Source organism: Staurois parvus, unplaced genomic scaffold (genome assembly GCF_062004578.1).
Source record: "Staurois parvus isolate SC_StPar_1 unplaced genomic scaffold, SC_StPar_1.0 ptg000715l, whole genome shotgun sequence".
Lineage (NCBI taxonomy): Eukaryota > Metazoa > Chordata > Amphibia > Anura > Ranidae > Staurois > Staurois parvus.
Genome location: NW_028318511.1, coordinates 8,366,462 through 8,391,551, shown reverse-complemented (window position 1 = coordinate 8,391,551; position 25,090 = coordinate 8,366,462). Strand labels below are relative to the sequence as shown.

The following is a 25,090-nucleotide window of genomic DNA, read 5'->3' as shown; positions in this document are numbered from 1 at the left end:
GAAAAAAATGCTAAAAACTACTAAAATGCTCCTAACAGCTTTATTTCTAGCTTTTTTCTACATGTACTGTAAAAACGCGAATAAAATGGTAAGGCTCCTAAATGCTTCTAAACGCTACAAAAACACTACTAAAAAACGCTATTACCAGCATTTATTATCCAGTATTTTTCCAGCGTTTTTTGAGCTTAAAAAAAAGCTAGTGTGCATGGAGCCTCAAAGTTAAAAACCCTTTCCGTGTGCATAGTTTAAACTTTTTTCCATAAAAAAAAAAAAAGTGCCTCCTTGTGTAGTGCAATGACCTAAGTGAACAACTTTGTATCAGTTTTGCTATATGAACCATTTAAGTATTTGTACAAGGGGTCTTCAAAACGTTTCCGCACTTTTATATATATATACAGTGGAAAAAATAATTATTTGATCCCCTGCAGATTTTGTAAGTTTGCCCACTTGGAAAGAAATTAAAGGTCTATAATTTTTATCATAGGTGTAATTTAAATGATAGAGACAGAATATCAACCAAAAATCCAGAAAAACACATGATACAAACGTTATAAATTGAGTTGCAGTTCAGTGAATAAAATAAGTATTTGATCCCCTACCAACCAACAATATATCTGGCTCCCACAGACTGGCTATGTGCTCATGTGGTACACACATTAGACCTGTCAATTTAAGATGGTGCTCCTAACAACAACTCGTTATGCGTATAAAAGACACCTGTCCTCAGAATCTCTTTTTTGGGCAAGAGCACAGAGCTGTCAAAGGACATCAGGGACAAGACTGTAGACCTGCACAAGGCTGGAATGGGCTACAAGACCAACGGCAAGAAGCTTGGTGAGAAGGAGACAACTGTTGGAGTGATTATTCACAAAGGGAAGATATACAAAATAACCATTAATCGCCCTTGATCTGGAGCTCCATGCAAGATTTCGCCTCATGGGGTAAGGATGATGATGAGATAAGTGAGGGATCTGCCCAGAACTACATAGGAGAAGCTTGTGAATGATCTCAAGGCAGTTGGGACTATAGTCACCTAACAAACCATTGGTAACACAATTTACCGCCATGGGTTGAAATCCTGCAGCGCCCAAAAGGTCCCCCTCCTCAAGAAGGCACATGTACAGGCCTGTCTGAAGTTTGCCAATGAACATCTAAATGATTCAGAGAAGGACTGGGAGAAAGTGCTGCGGTCAGATGAGACCAAAATTGAGCTCTTGGGCATTAATTTGACTCAACATGTATGCAGAAAGTAAAATGCTGACTATGACCCTAAGAACACCATCCCTACAGTCAAGCACGGAGGTGGAAAAATTATGCTTTGGGGCTGTTTCTCTGCTAAAGGTACAGGCCAGCATTGAGGGGCCAATAGACGGGGCCATGTATTATAAATATAAAGAACCTTCTCTCAGCCAGAATACTCAAGATGGGTCTTCCAACATGACAATGACCCAAAACATACCACTAAGGCAACAAAGGAGTGGCTCAAGAAGAAGCACATTTAGGTCATGGAGTGGCCTAGCCAGTCTCCAGACCTTAATCCTATACAAAATATATGGAGGGAGCTGAAACTTAGAATTGTCAAGGGACAGCCAAGAAACCTTAAGGATTTAGAGAAGATCTGTAAATAGTGGATCAAAATCCCTCCTGAGATGTGTGCAACCCTGGTGTCCAACTACAAGAAACGTGCTTGCCAACAAGGGTTTCTCCACCAAGTATGTCATGTTATGCTTGGGGATCAAATACTTATTTTACTCACTGAACTGCAACTCAATTTATAACATTTGTATTGTGTTTTTTCTGGATTTGTGGTTGATATTCTGTCTCTATCATTTAAAAAACACCTATGATAAAAATTATAGACCCTTCATTTCTTTGTAAGTGGGCAAACTTACAAAATCTGCAGGGGATCAAATATTTATTTTCCCACTGTATATATATATATTTACAAAGTGCAGAAACTTCATGTAGAACATTGTATAAAGTGATCATATCCCTCCTTAAGAGCCGGTTCACACCATGAATCACACAGGACTGTGCTGTGCGTTCCTGTGTGAATCCGAGTGCATCCAATTGAACGGGCTGAAATCATGTCATTTGAGACCAAAAGTAGTGCACGCAGTACCTTAAAAAAAATGCACAGCAACCGGATCTCATGGTACTTACGTACCATGCAATTCGGTGCAGGCAAACGCAATGTGTTTATGACCTGCATTTGGGGTACTGTTATATTAACAGACTCCCTCTGCAGATCGCAAGTGCAGTGTGTTTTGACTGCAATGTGGGAAAAGCGCAAGGGTTTACCACATGGCTTTCAGGTGTGAACAGGTCCTAAAGCACATCTGTAGTGACTTTAAAAACATGAACTAAATGCCTCCTTGCAAAGCAAACTATTAAGAATGGCCTGTTCTGCTGATTGTACCATGACAATTATATGGGTTAAAGGGATAATCTTGCTGAAGAATATTCAGCACACTTCATGAAATGTCAGGTGATGGTTCCCCACATGCATTGTTGTTCCTTCCAAAAGCCCTTTGCCTTTTGGAGATGTAGAGACAGGTAGAAGAAACCACAAAGAATAGTAGTGGAATCCAGGAAAGAACACTCCTGGAAGTGTTGAATGCTGAATATTTTTGAGCAAGCTTCTCTCTTCAACACAGTGCAGTGACAGTGTGACAGGATAATTATTATTTCTTGTTTAGCATGGAAGAATTTTGTTCATGTCTTTAAAATTTCCACAGAATCATTTTAATTGCTTCTTAAGGGCGAAAAAATTCAGTTCAGCTAATTTTTCCACTTAGCTGAGCTTCTTCTTGCTCATTTTAATTTACTTGCCCTTTACTGCACTCTTTTTTTATGCACTCCTAAAAGCTATGCAACATCCTTTTTTGAAATGGTCAGACAGGCGATATTGGAACTGGTCCCCCGTGTCTTGAATACCCCTTTGACAGACCTGCTAATTTTCCTCTGCTTGGCTGATGCTAGCCACAGCGAATCAATCTAATTTCTTTGCAGAAATGGAAACAAGCCCTTATGCTTCACGTAGATTACCCAATATGAAGGCTATTTTCTATAATGATAGTTTCTGATGATCACAAATCCTTGTTATTTGCAGGAATCTCCTAATAGACCCTTTACAAGCAAAGTTTATATCAGTCCCACTGCCAGCAGACAACAGCATGGTGCCTGAATGTATGTCAAAGCCCAAATGCGGATCACATATTTATGCATAGACAGATTACACCTGTCAGCTTAAGAATTACCTGGTACAGTCTATGATTCCTGAGTAAGTATCTTCATTGACACCTCGCTGCAATGACTGTAATCTTGTTTTAATCACTGGAGAAAAAAAAGAATTTGATAAAAACTATTGTTAAAGTAGGTGATTAGTAAAGTATGCCATATATAATATTTCTTAAACTACAATCTTCTTTGACATTGGTTTTCATTATCCCCTTTCTACACTAATTAGAATTGCCACTGGCCTCCTACAACATTGGCCTTGTTACAGTCTGACCTAACACCAGGCAGGCGCAGCGTCAATCAGTGTAACATATAACAAGGTGTTTTAGATAACACAAAAAATGATCTTCTCCCTCCTTGCGTGATCTTTAAAGGGCTGCAATGCTTTCTCCCCATAGATGCAGATATTCTTGTGAGACAGTTTGCTGTATGCGATCAGAAAAATAATGTGTCTACCTGCTGCATGAAATAAATGTCCTATTTTCTAAAACAGTTGTCTGAGCATAGACTAGTGCATACAATGGGTTGTATCACTGGAGACCAGGGCTAAAGAAGACAAGGCATTACTGACAGGCCACACAGGAGGAAGGTCATGTAAGGTAAGGTACACTAATATATTACACTTAGGCTGGCCATACATTAATCATTTGTTTTCACTCAACCAAACAAAACAAAAACAATGACTTGATTCCCCCATCCGCACATTTGATTAGGGGAATCACTCCGGCTGGGAGCCTTCCCCTCTATCAGAACACAATGATCAGTGCTGCTGGCTATAGCCAACAGCACTGATCGCTCAGGAAAAATCTGGCAGGCTGTTAATCAGTACATCGGTACATACAGTTAATCGGTAGATTGATTTCTGTACAACAAGCCTGCCCATACGTAGATCGAAATTTGTCTGGTGGACCATGTTTGGCCACCTTTTTTCATTAGTTGTAATCCTTATCTGTAAATAATGTGCCTTACCTTTTACATTTATATATCAGGCACTGAAGCTAAAGCTGGCTATACACGTGTAGATTTTCAGATGAGAATATTGGTAGGAAAAGTCGTATGAAAATTCTTTGCACATTTGATAAATGGACGGATGTCATTTGAAAATTGTCTTTTGCTTTTAACATTCAATTTTAAAATGAATGTAATTTCTGAATGATAATCACATACCCTATCCAAAAATGTGTTTGATTTAGAGAAGTTTTACTTCCTGCACCTTCAAATTTCCCCATCACTGCTGTCGAAAACGAATATTGATTTGACCCCAGTAACGATTAGTAAATCAAACAAATATTGTTGAAACAAAAATTCTCGAATGAAAATCTACAGTATACAGTCAGGTCCATAAATATTGGGACATCAACACAATTCTGCGCATGCGGCGTTTGCCGAGCATTAAAAAACGCTCCGCAAACGCCGGACCAACGCTTGCCAAATGCTATAAGGGCGTTTGGCAAACGTTGGTAAAACAGCCAAGTGTGAACGAGCCCTTAAGATGGCCATACACATACAGTCAGGTCCATAAATATTGGGACATGGACACAATTCTAACATTTGTGGCTCTATACACCACCACAATGGATTTGAAATGAAACACACAATATGTGCTTTAACTGCAGACTGTCAGCTTTAATTTGAGGGTATTTACATCCAAATCAGGTGAACGGTGTAGGAATTACAAGTTTGCATATGTGCCTCCCACTTCTTAAGGGACCAAAAATAATGGGACAATTGGCTTCTCAGCTGTTCCATGGCCAGGTGTGTGTTAGATCAAGAACACTCTCCAGCAGGTAGGTGTATGTGTGTCAAAGTCAACAATCAAGAGAAGACTTCACCAGAGTGAATACAGAGGGTTCACCACAAGATGGAAACCATTGGTGAGCCTCAAAAACAGGAAGGCCAGATTAGAGTTTGCCAAACGACATCTAAAACAGCCTTCACAGTTCTGGAACAACATCCTATGGACAGATGAGACCAAGATCAACTTGTACCAGAGTGATGGGAAGAGAAGAGTATGGAGAAGGAAAAGAACTGCTCATGATCCTAAGCATACCACCTCATCAGTGAAGCATGGTGGTGGTAGTGTCATGGCGTGGGCATGTATGGCTGCCAATGGAACTGGTTCTCTTGTATTTATTGATGATGTGACTGCTGACAAAAGCAGCAGGATGAATTCTGAAGTGTTTCAGGCAATATTATCTGCTCCTATTCAGCCAAATGCTTCAGAACTCATTGGACGCCGCTTCACAGTGCAGATGGACAATGACCCAAAGCATACTGCAAAAGCAACCAAAGAGTTTTTTAAGGGAAAGAAGTGGAATGTTATGCAATGGCCAAGTCAATCACCTGACCTGAATCCGGTTGAGCATGCATTTCACTTGCTGAAGACAAAACTGAAGGGAAAATGCCCCAAGAACAAGCAGGAACTGAAGACAGTTGCAGTAGAGGCCTGGCAGAGCATCACCAGGGATGAAACCCAGCGTCTGGTGATGTCTATGCGTTCCAGACTTCAGGCTGTAATTGACTGCAAAGGATTTGCAACCAAGTATTAAAAAGTGAAAGTTTGATTTATGATCATTATTCTGTCCCATTACTTTTGGTCCCTTAAGAAGTGGGAGGCACATATGCAAACTGTTGTAATTCCTACACCGTTCACCTGATTTGGATGTAAATACCCTCAAATTAAAGCTGACAGTCTGCAGTTAAAGCACATCTTGTTTGTTTCATTTCAAATCCATTGTGGTGGTGTATAGAGCCAAAAATGTTAGAATTGTGTCCATGTCCCAATATTTATGGACCTGACTGTATGTGTATGGCCATCTTAAGGGCTCGTTCACACTTGGCTGTTTTACCAACGTTTGCCAAACGCCCTTATAGCGTTTGGCAAGCGTTGGTCCGGCGTTTGCGGAGCGTTTTTTAATGCTCGGCAAACGCCGCATGCGCAGTTTAGTGGAAGTTGCTAGGTGTTTGCCGAGCGTTAAAAATGCCCCACAAACGCCTACAGTGCAGTTTGAATGGTGTTACCGCTCCGCAAACGCCCCGCAACCGCACCGCAAACGCCGGCTGGGCGTTTGCGGAGTGGCACCATAGACTAGAATAGGAGGCTTCAATGCCTCCTGACTTGACCAGAGGCGTCCGTTTTGCCGCGACACAACGCAACGCGACACAAACGCTCCCGTTAGAACAGCACCATGTGCTGTAATGTGCAGAATTGGCAGAGGCGTTTGGGAAGCGGTAAAAACGCTTCCCAAATGCCCCTCTGCCACCTGCACACAACGCTAGTGTGAACGTAGCCTAAGACTCAATCCCTATGGGCTGCAGTTACAGTGGTTCTGTCTAGTGTCATGTGACCATGGTACCAACTCTAGCCTCTGCAGTAATCAATCCTCTTGGGCTGTATTGATATAGCACGTATGACAGTGAAATCATGAAGCCTATAGTATATAGAGCAGCAAATAGACATGGCTGTTAATGATATGAAACAGCTAGAGCAGCAACATATTAAACAGAGAAATAAAGGGTGCCCATCAGATCAGTATGCCCATGTGAATGAGGCCTTAGGGTGTCCTTGTAATAAATGCACCCACTATGGTTGCACCAATACCATTTTTTTATCGGCAAGTATGAGTTCCTATACTTGTGCTCAAGTACTCGCCAAACAGGAATTCAGTGTGATTCCTGTTCAAATCACATGTGGCTTTCCATTGGGTGCAGTGCGATTTGCAGTGCGATTTACGCCAAACAAAATGAATGGCTCATATCGCACTCCAAAGTGCACTGCAGCCGCAGGGACGTCATATGTGATGCGGACAGGAATCGCACTGCTACTTCAGCTGAAGTAGTTCGATTTCAGTTCAAATCACATGCGATGCAAGCAATGCAATTTGAGCCCATTTGTTTTGTATGGGCTCAAATCACACCACAAAGATATTGGTTTCAGGTATCAGAGCATTTGCATGAGTACAAGTAATCGTACAAATGCTTAGTATATCAGTGCAACCCTAGTACCCACATTAGGGGTTATTTGAGATAAGGTGACCACAAACTGGAACATATTGTAGAAGAAGTGCGTTTGTCTCCCGAAACGCGTCAGCTTATCCCTAATTAGGGCACAGCATTGTATAAGACTCATTGCGGACAACCTATTCTGCTTTTATTCTCCTTTGGTTTGTGAATATATCTATTTGTTTTCTCAATAAATACGTGGTGTACCACGGTAATGCACGATGAGAGTGCACCCTTGTTTGCTTTTGAACATATTGTAATGTCTGATTCAGTCCTCAAAATCTATTGATGGTCTCTGGGCATCCACACATTCAAATGTGTGTGTACATAAATGCCCTGTCCATTTCCCTTCTTCTCTCTGCAGTTATTTAATGCTGTAAATTGAGGAAAGATGAAATCTGATTGGCTGCTCTGGGTTACAGTGTTTTATTTCTTTAGAAAATAATGTCTGACTGTGCACCTTTTAGTTTGCCTACTTGTGTCCTCTAATAATTGTTTAAGATGAGGACAGTGATATTTTTTATCTTTTTAGCTCTGTGATTCAAGAACGTGTATATCAATAGCACAGGCAGCAACCAAAGCAGAATTTGGCACAAGTTGCATGCAATGTAATCTTTGACCACCCCAGCATAAAGTTGGTGTTAAACCAGCCCTGTCAGCACTGCCCTACAAAACTTACCATCACATGGATTAACAGCAACAGCAGCAGTGCTCCCGGCTGCACAACCAGCGAGGAAAGACACGAAGAATGGAGATTTCTCATCTGGAGTCTTCTGACCGAGTTTGTTCAAGTTGGCGAAGAGGGGGAAATATATTATTGAAAAGGGTACATCCCTGCAGGGAACAATAATTCAGAATAAGTCAAAGAGGATAATACAAGAACTGTATTATTATAAGTAGTAGCACTGTTTTCTATATTTACTTTACTTCGACGAAACTGAGACGTTGTCTCTTCCAATCCCTTGTAGGACAACTCCACACTCCAACATTGAGCCTGCGTTCACACTGATGCAGTGTGGAATTCGCACCAGTTTCTGTGCAAAGTCTACACCGCATCATAATTGCACCCCGTTCATGCGAACCACTGCGGGTGTGTATGCTAAGTTAACAACACCCCGGAATTAGTTTGTAAAACACAGTGCGATGTGCAGAATCAGATCACATGGGTGTGAATACCCATGCGATACGATTCTACTGCGGACCAAAAAAGGATCCTGCACCTCTTTGGTATGGATCCGGTGTGATTTGAGCCATACAGAATGTATGGCTCAAATTACATTGCACATAATTTGCATGTGATTTGCATAGGAATGCGTTGCGATTTGAGTCATACAAAATGTATGGCTCAAATCACATCACACAGAATTCTCATGTGATTTACACAGGAATGCGGTGCGGTTCCTGTGCAAATCACATGCAATGTGCAGCACCGTAGCAGTGTGAACCCAGGCCTAAATATGATTTCAGACAATTGTTTGGATGAGGGTGGGTATTGATCAACTCTTCCAGGCAGGTGAACTTCACACCTTTGACTTTTTAAAGCAGGAATACAGATTTCCCAACTGAAGTTTCTTTCTAAAATCTCCAAGTTAGGCACGCGGTTAGATCTCAATTCTCACACCCATCCTCTCTCCAACAATACCTCCTTGAATCCTTGTTGACCACATAGGGCCTCTAAAAACCTCTCTCTTCTATCTAAGCCCTGCTCATGACATTGCATAGTTCCAAGACCACCGTTTTATTCCACAAGTGGAAGTGCGATATTCCTACCCTTTATCAGGAGGACTGGGAGAAGACTGGGAGAATACAATACACTAAATTGATGATCGCTGCTAGAGACCAATTTGTTCAGCTGAAATTTCTGCATAGAATATATTACACTCCCCAGAGACTACATCCCATTATTCAACTCTCTCTACTCATCTGTAAGGCCCGGATCACACTAGTGAGGGCGTGTGGCCAGCGTTTGCGCTGGCACAGCAGCCCATTCATTTGAATGGGCTGCTGTGCCCACATTTCACGCAAAGAAAAGGTGCATGCATCTTTTTTTAAATGCATCCACGCGGAAACCGCATGGTCTTTTTCGTCCATGCGGTTCCCGCACCCGCAATTGCGCCATGATCCCGCTGCGCGGTGAGATGTGTCTCATAAGAGAAGCACAATGTAGCTGCGGGTGGTTGTGGGTGCATCAAGTCCTGCACCCACAGCCAGCCTGCACTGTGTGGGCTAGTGTGAACCTAGCCTAACTAATGTCAGAATGAAACTGGCACTTATTACTATATTGTGTGGAGTTGCCCCCATGCTCTTGACTATGGGCATCAGTAACAGTAAAATTAAAGCGGTATTAAACACAAAACTAGACATGTAGTATATTGCAGCTTACCAATCATTTGATGTGGTGGATAAAATCATTTTTTTAAATATTTTTTTTCATTCTGTATTAACCTGGTGATCTGGCCAGTAACAAAAAGTACCTTCTGTATTAGAGTGCCCTACTCTGGATGAAGGAGCACAGGAGGCACATTTGGACAGCAGCAGCCTGAGGAGAAGGGTGTTAGATGTACTGGCACATTTAAATAAACTAACAAATTGAAGCCAGGCCTAATACTTTATAAGCACTTACAGCAGCATTATTTTTCTTTTGGAATAATGTTTTTACATACATAAATAAAACTGATCATTGGAAGTACCCCTGCCAGTGTTGAATGGTTTGTTTCTTCCCTGTAACTGATACAATCAGCAAGAGAGCTTGTTCTTTTGAAAAAACAATAGATTTACTGGCTGGATCACCAGATGAAAATAGAAGAAAGAAAGCCTAAAAAATAAAACTAACACAGCCTTCACATGTAATAATTTGTTAAGCTACAATATAATGAATGTTTGCTTTGAGTTTTATACTACGAGGGTGTTTGGCCTACCTCTGACGCTGGAATAACTTACTAATAAATGAATATTAGGCATCCAGGATAGTCTTTCCACCCAAAAGTAGGTTGAACTCTTTCTATTTCCACTATGCCACACGGGAGAAACTCTTCAATGGAAAATTCCTTCTCCCCTGTCTTATAGTGACTGGTGTTCGATCTTTCAAAGTGTGATCCCAACTCCCAAAGTACCAATTGACATACAGTATATAAGCAGAAACTTTTCATCAATGTATAACAAAATTTACACTCTGCTTGAATCCAACTCCCCCCCCCCCAATCTGACACGTCAAGCGGAACGTCTGATGCATCACTTCCGGTCTACAGTTGGCTACTTCTGCATGATCGGACGGGGTACAATTTCAATTTTGTATGGGTATAATCCTTTTTATATGATACATTTTTAATAAACTATACAGTTTTACACTATGAGAGGATTCCTCTTCTTTCTTTTTTGAAATATTTGCCGTTTTTGCCATTGGAATATCATTAAGACAACTGCTGAGGAGGTAACAGCGCAGATAAGTGCCGAGCAGGAGATCCAAGCAGGTCCTTGGGGGACCACAAAGTGCTATGTGACTTTTCTTGTTGTATAACAAGGAGGTCAATGGAATCTGGTGAGTGGGGAGAGTTTCTAATCACTGGTGGTGGAACACTTAATAGTGGGATCGGTGGATACAGTACTCCTATTTTGTCTTACGGACTTCCTATATATCTTATGGTGTTGGAGTTGATGGAAGCACACATCATTTGGGACTTTGCACAGAAATTTGTTTTGAGGAATTATTATGAACTTTGCACTTATAAGTGAATATGAGAAATCTGTTTTTAGAACACATTCAAGTTATAATTTGTCACATTGCATTGAGTATTGCCTGATAAGCAAAAGCATTTTCGGCATGGTAAACTGATCGAAAGCAACAAAAGGATACTGGGTAGGATTGTGACCCGGAATAAGAAAACAACTGCTTCAAAAGTGACTGCAGAGCTGAATCCCAGTCCCGTAAAAACTGAGATTGAGCTCTGCAGTTTTATTGTCTTAAAATCAATTTTATTGAGAGTAAGAAGACTAAGAAATATATGTTCAAATCTATCAAATATTTATACTTAATACTTGAGAGTAGGTGTGTAAATAAGGGGCAGACTTGTAGGGGCACCAGTGCATTACTTTGCCTAGGGGCTCATGATTCTATTAAGATGGCCCTGGTAAGAAGAGGATGTGGGACTGGTCTAGCTGTGGGGAAGAGTGTTGGATCAGGTAAGTACATTTTCCTTTTTGTTCTCCCAAACCTAAACCAGCAATTATCCACTTGCCTACCAGGCACTTATACCCCCTTCTTTACCAGGCCAATTTTCAGCTTTCAGCGCTGCCGCACTTTGATTGACAATTGCGCGGTCATGCAACATTGTACCCATATGAAATTTTGATCATTTTTTTCTCACAAATAGAGCTTTCTTTTGGTGGTATTTAATCGCCACTGGGCACTTTACTTTTTGCGCTATAAATAAAAAAAGTGCAAAAAATTTGAAAAAAAAAAAAAGTTTATTTGTTTCTTTTATAAAATTTTTCAAACAGGTATTTTTTCTCCTTCACTGATGTGCGTTGATGAGGCAGCACTGATGGGCACTGATAGGCGGCACTGATGGGCACTGATAGGCAGCACTAAAGGGCACTGATAGGCAGTACTAATTAGGGGTCAAGGATAGGCGGCACTAATATGCAGCACTGATAGGTGACACTGATGATGGGTACTGATAGACGGCACTGACTGGCATCACTGCTGGGCACTGACTGGCGGCACTGACTGGCACAACCCCTGGGCACTGACTGGTGGCACTGACTGGCAGCACTGCTGGGCTGCACTGGTGGGTGGCACTGGTGGGCAGCACTGGTGGGTGGGCACAGGTGGGTGGCACTGGTGGGCACAGGTGGGTGGGCACAGGTGGGTGGCACTGCTGGGCACATGTAGGTGGCACTTCTGGGCACAGGTAGGTGGCACTGCAGAGTGGCACAGGTGGGTGCACTGCTGGGCACAGGTGGGTGCACTGATGGGCACGGGTGGGCGGAGCTAGTGGGCGCACTGCTGGGCGGAACTTGCGGGTGGCACTGCTGGGCACCGATCATCAGGGCACTGATCATCAGTGCCCTGATGATCGGTGCCGATCCCCGCTCTGACAACTGCCGGTTCTCGGCAGTACTTTCCTCACTATCTGACAGCGTGAGGAAAGTGCAGCCGAGAACGTGCACTTGCATTTCCCTCTGATCAGCGTGTCATTGGACACCGCTGATCACGTGGTAAAAGGCCGCTGTGATTGGCCTTTTACCACATCACGTGATCAGCTGTGTCCGTAGGACACAGCGATCACGGAGATCGCCGGGTGCGCGCCCCCTGGGGCGCGCAGGAGAGCGCGTTCTGGGAGGACGTCATATGACGTCCACCCAGAACTGGCCAGCCGCAGTGAAGCCGTCATTCGGCTATCTGCGGTCGGCAGCTGGTTAACCCCTTCAGTAGGCAAAGCCCCACTGCACAGGATTATTTTTTGATTGCACAGAGTTGGGCTTTAAAGTAAAATCCGCTTTGTGATTTTTACCTACAGGCAAGCTTATAATAAAGCATTACCTGTAGGTAAAATTATTACTGTCTCCTAAACTTGCACCGTTTAGGAGATATTCATTATTTTTGGCAGCCGGCACATGTGCTCTGAAGGAACGGCATACCCATGCTGTTCCTTCAGAGCATTGATCCATGGCCTGTGACTCCTGCGCACATGTGTCCGTGACCGCATCGCGACTCAGCCAGTCAGATGGCCGGAGCTTGAGAACCCAGAAGGAAGGCAGGGTGAATATGGAAGCCCTGTCAGCAGTGACAGTGCACCGCTGGAGGGCTTTGTTCTAGGGTAAGTATTTCATAAAGTACAAGCCTACTAGCACATTATGCAATTGCCTTGCAGGAGATTTTTTTTATTTCTCTTTTTTTTAAGCTGCGGTTTTCTACCATTTTAAGGGGGGACAGAAGCACTCATTAAGGTTACTGATCCTGTATGCCCGCTACTAAAAGATGACAGAAGATAGATGAAAGTAAAATATATCACTGTTTTAGCAGCTCTTTTCCTAATATTATTATTTTACTGATAGCAGTGTGAGCAGAGGTCTGTAACCACCTACAGAACAATGAGCCACAGACCGGCCTCTTTTTTATATTTCTATTGCAGACAGAACGACTGAGATCAAAGGGAGAGGGCTGATGGACAAACTCTATTGTACAGGCTTCAAGTAGAAGATATAGTGGTGTGAAGCTGAGAGACATGAAAAAGATAATAGGTATTTTTGAAAAAGAAGTCTTGTGGCCTAGAGGATGCCTGATTAAAGTATAAGTAAACCCTGTCACTAAAATCTCATATAACTAACATGTTTTTTATCTTTTGATAGAGCGGAGATGGATTAGAACACCTGTCAGTTTTTATTGCTGTCTGTACCCCTATTATGGAGATCTCTATTTGTTATGTTTACCATTATCATTGAAATTGAAAGTCAAAGAAAATCCCAAATCTTGGATTGTCCCCAGAAAAATAATGGAAGGAAATGTAATGGAGGGAATCTCCCAATGGAGACACTAGTTCTGGTGACCTGGGGGTCCCCAATGAATTCCCTTAATTTTAGGAGATTTCCTCTCACTTCCTGTTTGGCTATGAGAAAGGAAATGAAGGGAAATCTCTGCAATGGGACACAGATGGAGAAAAATAAATCTGTCAGGGGTTATAACCATCCCGTACTCTATCCAAAATGAGAAAAAAAAGTTCTGCCTATAGTTCTACTTTAACATAATTTCAAGTCATATTTTGAAGTCTTCTGCTTCCATTAAAGTGTGCTTGGTGATCCTGCTATGAAGGTCCATGTTCATGCACTTCCTGTGACAGGTGATAATGCTCTGTCCTTACCCCTCAATTGTTCTCCTGAGTTGTCACTGTTACATGCACCCTCAATGGTGACTGCATGTGACCATGCTGATGTACATTACATGGACATGGTCCACTGTTGTCACCATCAGGAAACCTACCCTGAGGGCCAGTTCACACCAAAAAAACGCACTCTGGGTGCGTTCCAGATGTGTTTTTGCTTACAGTCCACGCCACACTCCATTCCGGTGTGTTTTTGATGCATTTTGCTATGGTCCAGTATGGTTCTGTGCAGAAAAATGCAGCATGTTCAACTTTTTTTTCTTCACCGGAAACGGACTGGAACTGACTGCTCTGGAGTGAACTATGGCAATTGGAATACATGGAAAACACTGTTTATGCATTTTTGATGCAGAAAAAAAAACGCACTGGACTGCATCTGATGTGAACCAGCCCTGAGAATCGCCAAGCAGCGAAGGCCTCATTTACATGGATGCTGAGGCCTGTAAACCCCAAATGGGCTATTTGTTTTTGTGGCTTAAGCCACCAGGTGCTGCATGCAGGCAGCCCATTATTTTAATCTAAAAACAGATACTTGGTAATTGTGATACACAGTGCTTTAACAAAATGCCATTCACTTTGGATTTACAGCCACATAGCAACATTAGGATGTGAGAGTGTGGCAAAGTCAAGTGAAAGTCATAGCTGCTATTCTGACTGATAGACAGTCTGCAGGATCATGGCCTTGCATCAATGATTTGCTTATTGTGGGTGCAATGATTTACAGGTTTTCCTAACCAAAATAAATAATAAATGCATATTTTTTTACCTGAAAAAAAATGTGCATTTATTTTTTTTTTTTGTTTGTAAACTCATCCTTTAACTGTTAGTCATGCAAAATATTCAATATAGGTTTAATGTTTGGGGCACAGCTGCACATTTTTTAATGCATTTCTGCATTAGTAGTATTACAACATTAATTAAACAGCCCTGGCAGTAAATGGGATAATGGTATGCCTAGGCAAAGTATAGTAGTTTGTCAAGTTTAACTCTGCATTTCCAAAAAAAAGGCCTCAAAATGCTTTGATAATCTTTACCACGAATGAACGGTGCATTTGAACATTTTTATGACTATGGAGCAATTTTGTTGTCTGCCTTTGAAAGTAATTCTCATCAAGAAAAAATGCTGGCGCAGGCAGTCTGGCAGGATGACACAGCACATAATTGCAGGCCTGGTCCAGTTATTCTGTACTGGCAGGCAGCAAAGTTATTCTGTTCCATTTATAGAGTGCTTCTGTTTTATCTGTGTCCATCAGTAGGAGTGCTCTGTATCCAAGACAAACTATTGTCATTCATCTGAGCCTGGTTCTGTTACAATATATACTGTGGTTACATTCCAGATAATACAAACAATAGCTGATTTACCTTTATCCAGCCAACTATAAAATATATTCCTGAATGTGTACAATGAAACTGGGTTAATGTTCTAGTCACCTTAAAAGAGTTGCTCCCAGGCCTTTGTACAATCCAGCTATCCCTTTACTTCTCAGTAGTTCCCGGGAGATGGCCATGGCGGTGGGTCGTGCAAAGCTGGCCTCTGCTGCGCCACTGCTCGCTCCTGTCTGGCTGGCCATGAGCTTCCTCTGGGCATCTGTCAAAACACAAGTAAGAAAATGTTACTCTATGTAGTAGTTATTAATTTTTTTCTCTTATCATCATATAGGTGCCAAAGGGAGTGCTTATCATTGGTTTATTAGGCTGGCTGAGGGCTCCTCCGAATTTGAAGAAGAAAAGATAAACGAATCTCAGTACAAAGTAGAGAGGTGTTAGCTTCATACCACATTATATTAATAAAAGTGTGATTACGTGATCAGCACACATTGACCATGCAACCCCTGTTCACCTGCAATGTTTCCATGACCTAGCAAAGCTACTTTTTAAGTAGGCTGGAGCTTATCTACATTTACTGCCAATATGTACTATATTTTATGAAATACAAAATTACATTATGCTAATTAAATATGTATTCATTAATGATTTTTAAATTAACTTAAATGTTTGCATAAGTAAGCATTATAGGACACATCTGGGTACAATACATGGCTAAAGGCTTCATTCTATATGTTATACAAAGTACCTAATCTTCCTGCATCTTGCAGCTGGATCTTCAGCATCTCCATAGGGGTGGTAACAATTACTTGGCATGTGCCAGCACCGCAACCAGCCAACATCTCCTTCAGCAGAGTCAACTTCTTCCTGCATAGAAACAAAAAATAGTAAAAACACAACCATCCATATTCTTTCTAATGTGAACTTTAACCAATTGACCTCTGAGAGATTTACCCTCCTGGCGGTATATACAGTATACTGGAACTTTTTTTTTTTTTTTTTATACTAGCAATGGCGGTGGTCAGCGACTTATAGCAGGACTGCGACACTCTGACACTAACTGACACTTTGTGGGAACCAGTGACACTAATACAGTGATCAGTGCTAATAATATACACTGTTACTGTATTAATGACACTGGCAGGGAAGGGATTAAACATCTGGGGTGATCAAAAGGGGTAATTGTGTGCCTAGCCAGTGTTTCTGTGTACTGTGTGTGTGTTTTTACTAGGCAATCTGCTGAATTTTATTCCCTGAATAAAATCTAGCAGATTGCCACCGACAGAGCACAGCTCTTCCTTGCTTACATAGGCAGAGCGGTGTTTTGTCAGTCTTCTCGGCAATCAACGGGTGCCGACACTCATCCATTGGCCGGCACCTGTTGATCGGCTTCTGCTGTGTCCAATCACAGCAGAAGCGGCACTCTGGTGGCAGGTGTGCACCCCCGTGGCAGAAATGCGAAATCACGTTTATATACATGATTTTGCACAGAACGTCTGCCTTATAACAGTAAATCTGCTCTAGGGCGGACGGAAAATAGTAAAAGGCCTATTCACATTTCCCCTTTTATTTTTCCTAAAAATACATTTCACGTAGAAAAAAAATCTTTCCTATGGGACTAGTTCACATCCATGCACTGCAGTTTAATGTGAAAGGGCAAATACACTGGCTCACCCATACATAGTTACCACATCTGCTGCAATAAACAGAACAGTGTGCATACGGCCTAAAATATTGGGGTTGATTTATTTAATGAATGCTGCTTTTTAAAGAATATTTAAACCAAGCATTTCATATTCCTGATATGTGCCTGCTGTACAGTGTACTTGCATGAAAAAGTATCCTGTTCTCTTTGTATTGTTTCCTTTGTGTGAAATCCCTGGTGGTCCTGTCAGTCCCTCTGCTTTCCCATTAAAAACTGACTACACTAGGCATGACAACACAACATGGTCAGTTTTCTGGCTGTGCTTGGAGCTAATCCAAAAATCAGGCTTGTGCAGACACGCCACTCCCCCTGCACAGCCATTCAGTGGGAAGTTAACTGTGCTGCTGTTTCTTCTCCCCCAGTTCCCACTGCAGCTGAGAACAGAGGGTATGTGATCAACTTATAAAAAAGGGAAAAAAAAGGTATTTATAATGGTTTGTATATCTATACACAAAGGTTTTACCTCTCATCTCAATTTTAAACTGAATGCGTTGGTTTACAGTGTGAGGGTTTACATATACTTTAACTTAAAGCGGAGCTCCACCCAAAAGGGGAAATTCCACTTTAAGGACTGGTCCCCCACTCCCCGTTAAGTATTGGCACCTTTGGGGAGTGGGTACCCAAAATTGACAAGTACTTGCTCCCACTTTCATTGCAATCGCCTAGCCCAGGGGTGGGCAACTGTGGCCCTCCAGCTGTTGTAGAACTACAAGACCCATGAGGCATTGCAAAACTGACAGTTACAAGCATGACTCCCAAAGGCAGAGGCATGATGGGACTTGTAGTTCACCGACAGCTGGAGGGCCAAAGTTGCCCACCCCTGGCCTAGCCAATCGGAAGCCGAAGTTGTCCTCCCTCCCTCCCCATAGTCTTCTGGACACATGACAGGTCCCAGAAGACGACGGGGCCATTCAGAAAACGCAACACTACTCGCCCATGCACAGGGGGCACCCGGCTGTGAAGCCACAAGTTGTCACAGTCGGGTGCTCACACTGAAGATGCCGGCGTCAGGGAACACAGGGCGGCCGGAGAAATGGGCTGCGGGGTGAACACAGGATCAAGGGACAGGTAAGTGTCCATTTTTTAAATGTCAGCAGATACAGTTTTTGTAGCTGCTGACTTTTATTTTTTTTATTTTCAGTGGAATTTAGCTTTAAGCAGGCCATAGATGGATGAAAATGTTTCTGGTTCAGCAGGGATCTGACAAATTTCAATCCAGGCTGGTTGTACAGATGCCAATCTCTCAAATGACTTTTGTACAATTACCCTGTCGGGTTGGGTTTTTTTACTCAATCAGTGTCACCAGGAACTCGGTGTTAATGGGGGAAATTTATGGGGTTTTTTTGCATTCATCCTGCTGGTTTAGACCAGGGAAGCCGTTTTCCTTTCAAACATTCAGTCCCACATTCCTCCTTTCTAAGGTTGGGGGTACACTGGCAATCACAGAAACTGCAGATTATTGGACAATTGTTAGGAGACCGGTCTCATTAATCTTGCAGTATAATCTACATCAGAGTCTGTGGAGGAGGAAATGTTAATCACTACTACTTTCTGCTATGCAATTAAACTGCAGAATTACGCATTTGTGGGAGATCGATTACTTAATAGTTTGGCTGCAAATCTCTTGTGTAGCAGATCTTATTAATGTGACCTACAGAAAGGTCTACAGAGGCCATTAAATCTTTGCCACTTAACAATGTAACCACTTGTTTGCAGTCACCTCATTTGCAGCGTGCCGAGATCAACATGCGTGTAATGAGTTGGTTGCCAGGTGGTTAAATCTCTCCATAGCAAGGGGCACTTAGGCTGGGCTATCCAGGTGATTTTATTCTTACACTGCTCAGTGATGAACAGTCATATCATTAGCCGCTCATTAATGTCAGCATGCTGCAAATGAGGCAACTGCCACTTCTTGCAAGGGATTAATAGGGATGAACCATGTAGGCCTAGTCTACATAGCTCAGCTGTTCTACTAAAATCGATCTCTTTAGATCACATTGCTTCTGTTGTAAACTACTTTGCAGGAGATTTTGTACAATTCTGCAAATTAATTTTGTGTCAAAAACTTTTGGCGACTACTCTCCTCTGTTCTCTTCCTTACACTTGAATAGAAGGATTGCTCAATATTTGCTCATTAAAGTGGAAATTAGTCAGAAAACAAAGCCCTGCTACATCACTTCAGGCTGGCCCTTTTGCAGGTATAGCTAGGTAAAATATTTAAAATAAATGTCTATACTGTTTAAAATCCTGCTTCATCCTGCTCTGCACATGCTCAGTAGTTCTTGGCACTGTGCCAAATTTGTAAAGACTGATTTGCTGACAGCCTAAAGATTTACTGCTGCTCAGGGCTCTGGGCTTCAGCAAAATGTCAGCCTCCAGCAACAAGAAACAGGAACAATGCTGGGGGCAATTTACAACACACACTCTTTTTGGTAGCATAATTATTAATGTGGAATGTATGCTCCTTCCTAAAGAGCATTATGTTTTATCAAATTGTTATGGGTAAAGTTCCACTTTAACCTCTTCCAGTCCAGCCATTGCAAATAGACAGTGGATAAGAAGCTGTGCAAATGCGGGCTAACGTACCTGTACATCAGCCCACATCGGCTTCTCACAGAGTGCAGACCCAGGAGCGATTGGTATATAGTCTGGACACAGCGGATCACATTACCGCTGTGTGTGGGAGATCACCTAGTGTTTTACCACGTGACTGCTGTGCCCAATCACAGCACTCACATTGTAAACACTGTAAAGCAAAACTAAAGATCACTGCTCTCTGTTCTCAGTGTGAGAGCAGAGAGAAGCGATCCTGCAGGATGTGAGTGTACAGCTACATGTCAGATTGCATGTTACATAGTTATTCTGGCTGAAAAAAAAGAAAAAAGCCCACCTAGTTCAACCATAACAAAAAAAAAAAAAGTTATAATCCTATATCCACAGTTGATCCAGAGGAAGGCAAAAAACCCCAGGAAAAGCAAGATCCAATTTGCTCCTGCAGGGGAAAAAACTCCTTCCTGATCCCCAGGGGAAAAACTCCTTCCAGGCAATCAGATATTCCCTGGATCAACTTTACCTATAAATGTTAGTATCCAGTTATATTCTGTGTATCTAGGAGAAAATCCAGGCCCTTTTTTTAAAGCAATCTACTGGGCTGGCCAGAACCATCTCTTGAGGGATTCTATTCCACATTTTCACAACTCTTACTGTGAAGAAACCTTTCCGTATTTGGAGATTAAATCTGTTTTCCTCCAGACATAAAGAGTGCCCCCTTGTCCTCTGTGATGACCTCAGGGTGAATAACTCTACACCGAGTTCACTATATGAACCACTGATGTATTTATACATGTTGATCATATCCCCCCTTAATCTCCTCTTCTCAAGAGAGAATACATTCAGTTCCTCTAATCTTTCCTCATAGCTGATCTCCTCCATGCCTTGTATCAGTTTGGTTGCCCTTCTCTGCACTTTCTCCAGTTCCCCAATGTTCTTTTTGTGAATTGGTACCCAAAACTGAACTGCATATTCTAGATGAGGTATTACTAATGATTTGTAGCGGGGTAATATGATATCTCTCTCTCTAGAGTCTATAGTGGCTAAACGGTTAGCACTTCCGCCTGGCAGTACTAGGGTCGTTGGTTCATATCCCAACCACAGCACCTCCTGTCTGAAGTTTGCATGTTCTCCCTGTGCCTGCGGGGGTTTCCTCCCACACTCCAAAGACATGCTGGTAGGTGAATTGGATCCTGTCTAAAATACACCCCTTGAGAGTTAGGGACTGATGTGAATGTACAATATATATGTAAAAGCGCTGCGTAAATTGACAGCGCTATGTAAGTACCTGAAATAAAATAAATATACCTCTTTTAATACAAGAGAGGATTTTGCTCCCTTTAGAAACCGCAGCTTGGCATTGCATGCCATTATCAAGCTTGTGATCTACCAGAATTCCCGGATCCTTCTCCACCATTGATTCCCCCAGTTGTACCCCCCCTAGTATGTATGATGCGTGCATATTCTTAGCCCCCAAGTGCATAACCTTACATTTATCAACATTAAATTTCATTTGCCACATAGTTGTCTAATTAAACAGTGCATTGAGGTCGGCTTGTAAGTTGGAGACATCCTGTAAGGACGTTATTCCACTGTATAGCTTGGTGTCATCAATTTGTGTACTCGCAAACTGCTGTGCCAGCCATCCACTGTGTTCCAGTTTAGTGCCCAGATGTCCCTGATCACTGCCCCAGTATATCTATAATAAATGCAGCCAGCCCCTGTCACCTGTCCCAGTGTGCACAAAAGCACCCCCATACATCATAAAAATGACCTGATCACCACCATACCAGTGTCCTGATCACCGCCATACCCCATAACTGTTCTGATCACTGCCATATCCCATAGCAGTGTCCTGATCACTGCCATACCCCATATCAACACCCTAATCACCGTCATATGACATACCAGCACCGTGATCACAGCCATACACCATATCAGCACCCTGATCACCGTCACACACACCATACCAGCATCCTGATCATTTCCATGCCCCATAGCAGCAGCCTGATCACCGCCATACCCCATAACTGTTCGGATCACAGCCATACCCCATAGCAGCGTCCTGATCACTGTCATACCCCATACCAGCCTCCTGATCACCCCCATACCCCATACAAGAGTCCTGACTACTGCCATACTAGTGTACTGAGGTAAATAAAAATTAAGAAATGCAGCGAAGCAATATATACATAAATGATGCTAACAATCTAATATGTTCATATATAAATAGTGAAAAAAAACAGAAAACTGTGCTTGTGAAAATCAGTGTATGCTATACTAATTGTCTTTCCAATGCATACATATAGGCACCCATATAAATGCACATAACCCATGCTATAAATGAATAGTGCATGCAAATACCAAATAAACAGTCCTAAATAGTGAACTGACCCTTTAAATCTTCAATATCATCACGTGGACTTGTGTGGTATATATCCTATAGATCGTGATCCAAATACACCAGCAACAAGTGTCTTCTGAAAATGGTCATAAAAAATGGTGAACCGTCCCTTTAAATCCAGTGTACTTCAAGTACACCCGTGTAACACACTACTGCATACACATGTATGGTGCTCCTGTGTCACCCCTCAGTGCTCATCCACCTCCAACTCTCTATTGCGCTCACCTCAAAGTTTGACCGGTAATGACAATTGTTATGGAAGAATGAATCACACACAGGGGAAGATTGACTAAAACTGGTTCACTCAGAATCTGCTGCAACTGTGCATGGTAGACAATTAGCTTCTAACCTCAGCTTGTTCAACTAAAGTGTTACTAAACCCACAACAATAAAATCATTCTGTATATGCAGTAAAGCGTGCTTGTTATACTCACTGTGGAATCTAAGGGGTTAATCCTCTGCATTGTGTAAAAAGGATGTTTTATCCTGTCTTCTCTGATCCTTTCCTTCTTCTACTGTCCCCAATCCATCTGCTGATAGCACAGAGCTCTAGGAGACACTTTGCACATGCTCAGTTTGGTGTGTATTGCTAGAGTTAGCTTTTTTGGGGTTTTTTTGGGGAAAGTGCATGTGATGGGCACAGGGCCAATCAGCACTGTCCAGACAGAGGGTCAGGGGTTATGCAGCCTCCTAGGACAGTCGAAGGAGATTAAACACCCCTCCTGCAAGATTAACCAGTGCTTGGCTGGACACTGATATAAGTCACAAGACTGCTCTAATTGCTGATGAGAAAAAGTATTTAGCCGTTTATATTTACTAAAATAATTGCATGTCCATGTTCTGTGTACTGTGGGAGACCAGATATGGTGAATATAGGGTCCTGGGTTTAGTAACACTAAGCTTTGGCAAGAAAACCTGTAAGCTGATTAGTTTCTGTGCAGAAGTGCACCCGATTTTGCACTGTCCAGCTTTAGTAAATAAACCCCACAGTGTACCAGAGTATACGTGGTCCCACTTAACCACGGGGCTTTTAGTTTACTTATGTCTGTGACCCTTCTCATAGCAAAACTATGTTCTTGAGCATTATCAAACTACTGTGTTATAATTGGCCAACTCATCGTGTTATAATGACTGGGACTTTGATCATAATCCAAGTGTATCACTGATACAATATATTGTACAATTTTATCCTCTGTGCATTCACTCTTACTGTACATATTTCTTCCAAACTGACGTCTGTACAAATGTTTGCAAACTTAAAAGATAAGTTCACCCATATGTAGTGTGTAACATGCAACATATTACTATGCAGCACCAGCCTGAGAGACTAATTCTTGAACAGATTTATTTTACTTTTGATTGACAACTCACAGCAGATTTGAAAGCCGTTATTGATATGAATAGCAATAGGGCAGTACAGTGGCTAAATGGTTAGCACTTGCACCTGGCAGTAGTAGGGTTGTTGGTTTGAATCCCAACCACGGCACCACCTGCCAAGAGCTTACATGTTCTCCCTGTGCCTGCGTGGGTTTCCTCCCACACTTCAAAGACATGCTGGTAGGTTACTTGGATCCTGTCTAAACTGGCCCTAGTATGGATATGTATGAATGTGTGTTAGGGACTTTAGATTGTACACTCCTTGAGGGTTAGGGACAGATGTGAATGTATAATATATATGTAAAGCACTGCCTAAAGTGATGGTGCAATACAAGTACCTGTAATAAATAAATTAAAAAGATAGATCAGCTCACTGCCATACACTGTCAAAAGTAAAGCAGACCTGATGGGGAACTAGTCTCTAAATTCCCCATCAGGCTCTGCCCACTCCAGTGCAAAACTCCCCAGCCAAGCACCTATCAGAGTGATGTGTGCAGTGGTTGGAGAGGGAGGGCTGTAGTAAGTGCACTGAAGAAAGAACATGCAATGTGCACACTCCTTCCTCAGTATAGCCACAGACAGATTCATAGACTTATCTCTGACAGGTACTGTTCTGCCTTCAGCAGGGAAATTTAGCCTGCAATATCAAATTTGGCCATTAGATGGAGACAATAATATATTTACTGTTTCAAGGTAGAAACTGTTTGGCCTTAATAAAAAAAACTCCTTTTTTCTAAAAAAAAAAAGTAAAGAGATGCATCTTACTAGCTCAGACTCTATTTTAAGAACTGAAGGAAGGAACTAGCCATAATTCTCTGCAACGCATGTCATAGACTGAATTTACATCCCTTAAAGGCAGCATCGCTGATGAACATGGGCATTTAGAGCCTAATCATTTCATTGTGTTTGAATGTTTCATATATTGATTACATGTACTTCTTATCTGTTTTTCCTGATAGTTCCACCCCAGGCTGTTTTGTTACTAAAGCTTCAAGAACACATTCAGTCCGGCTTACTGCAGAATAGGAGGGTTTCGCTGCATGTCGAGTTACACAAAGGGAGACATGTAGCAAGGAAAGGACATGTACATTAATCAGCCTCAAGCATCAACATTTTTGGTGGTGCACCCTCACGGAACACTAAAGGGTGTCTATGACAACCTTTATGAATTCCCCCATATAACTATAGTCTGTGTTTGGTTATAGGCTGTGTCTGTTCAAATTAGCAATGAATGATCTTGTGCCTGTGACAAACATACTTTAGGAAATAAATGGGTCACTCTATTAAGTGAAACCAGCATAAAGATGGTCAGCATATCGGAGAGACAACACTGGTTAACAAGGCAGCTTTCTGCAGTCTGATTCTAGTGCACTGTTGTATGGAATTTATGGGCTGAGTCATTGTGATATTATGTTTGATTCTCACCAAGGACACTGAGCCAGAATCTATTCTCAGCTTGTTTAATTAATGGAACTGCACACACATATTAGCTAGTTTGCAGCAGGTGGCTGTCCAATCTGTGCTACAGTTCTGCTTTCTATGTCTAATTAGGCCTGTAATATAGGGGAATCAATAAGACAAAACTGGCCTCTGAATTGATGTTCC

General features: G+C 42.1%; 1 protein-coding gene across 1 annotated transcript in view; it reads right to left on the bottom strand.

Annotated features, from left to right (window-relative positions):
- Positions 1–25,090, bottom strand: part of SLC25A22 (solute carrier family 25 member 22) — a 134,393-nt gene that overhangs the window by 17,301 nt on the left and 92,002 nt on the right. The window contains exons 6-9 of the mRNA XM_089653574.1: positions 16,198–16,316; positions 15,555–15,711; positions 7,922–8,076; positions 3,261–3,336 (exon numbers count right to left, since the gene is read on the bottom strand). Of these exons, the coding sequence (XP_089509700.1) occupies positions 3,261–3,336; positions 7,922–8,076; positions 15,555–15,711; positions 16,198–16,316 (507 nt within the window). The remainder of the gene's footprint in view (positions 1–3,260; positions 3,337–7,921; positions 8,077–15,554; positions 15,712–16,197; positions 16,317–25,090) is intronic.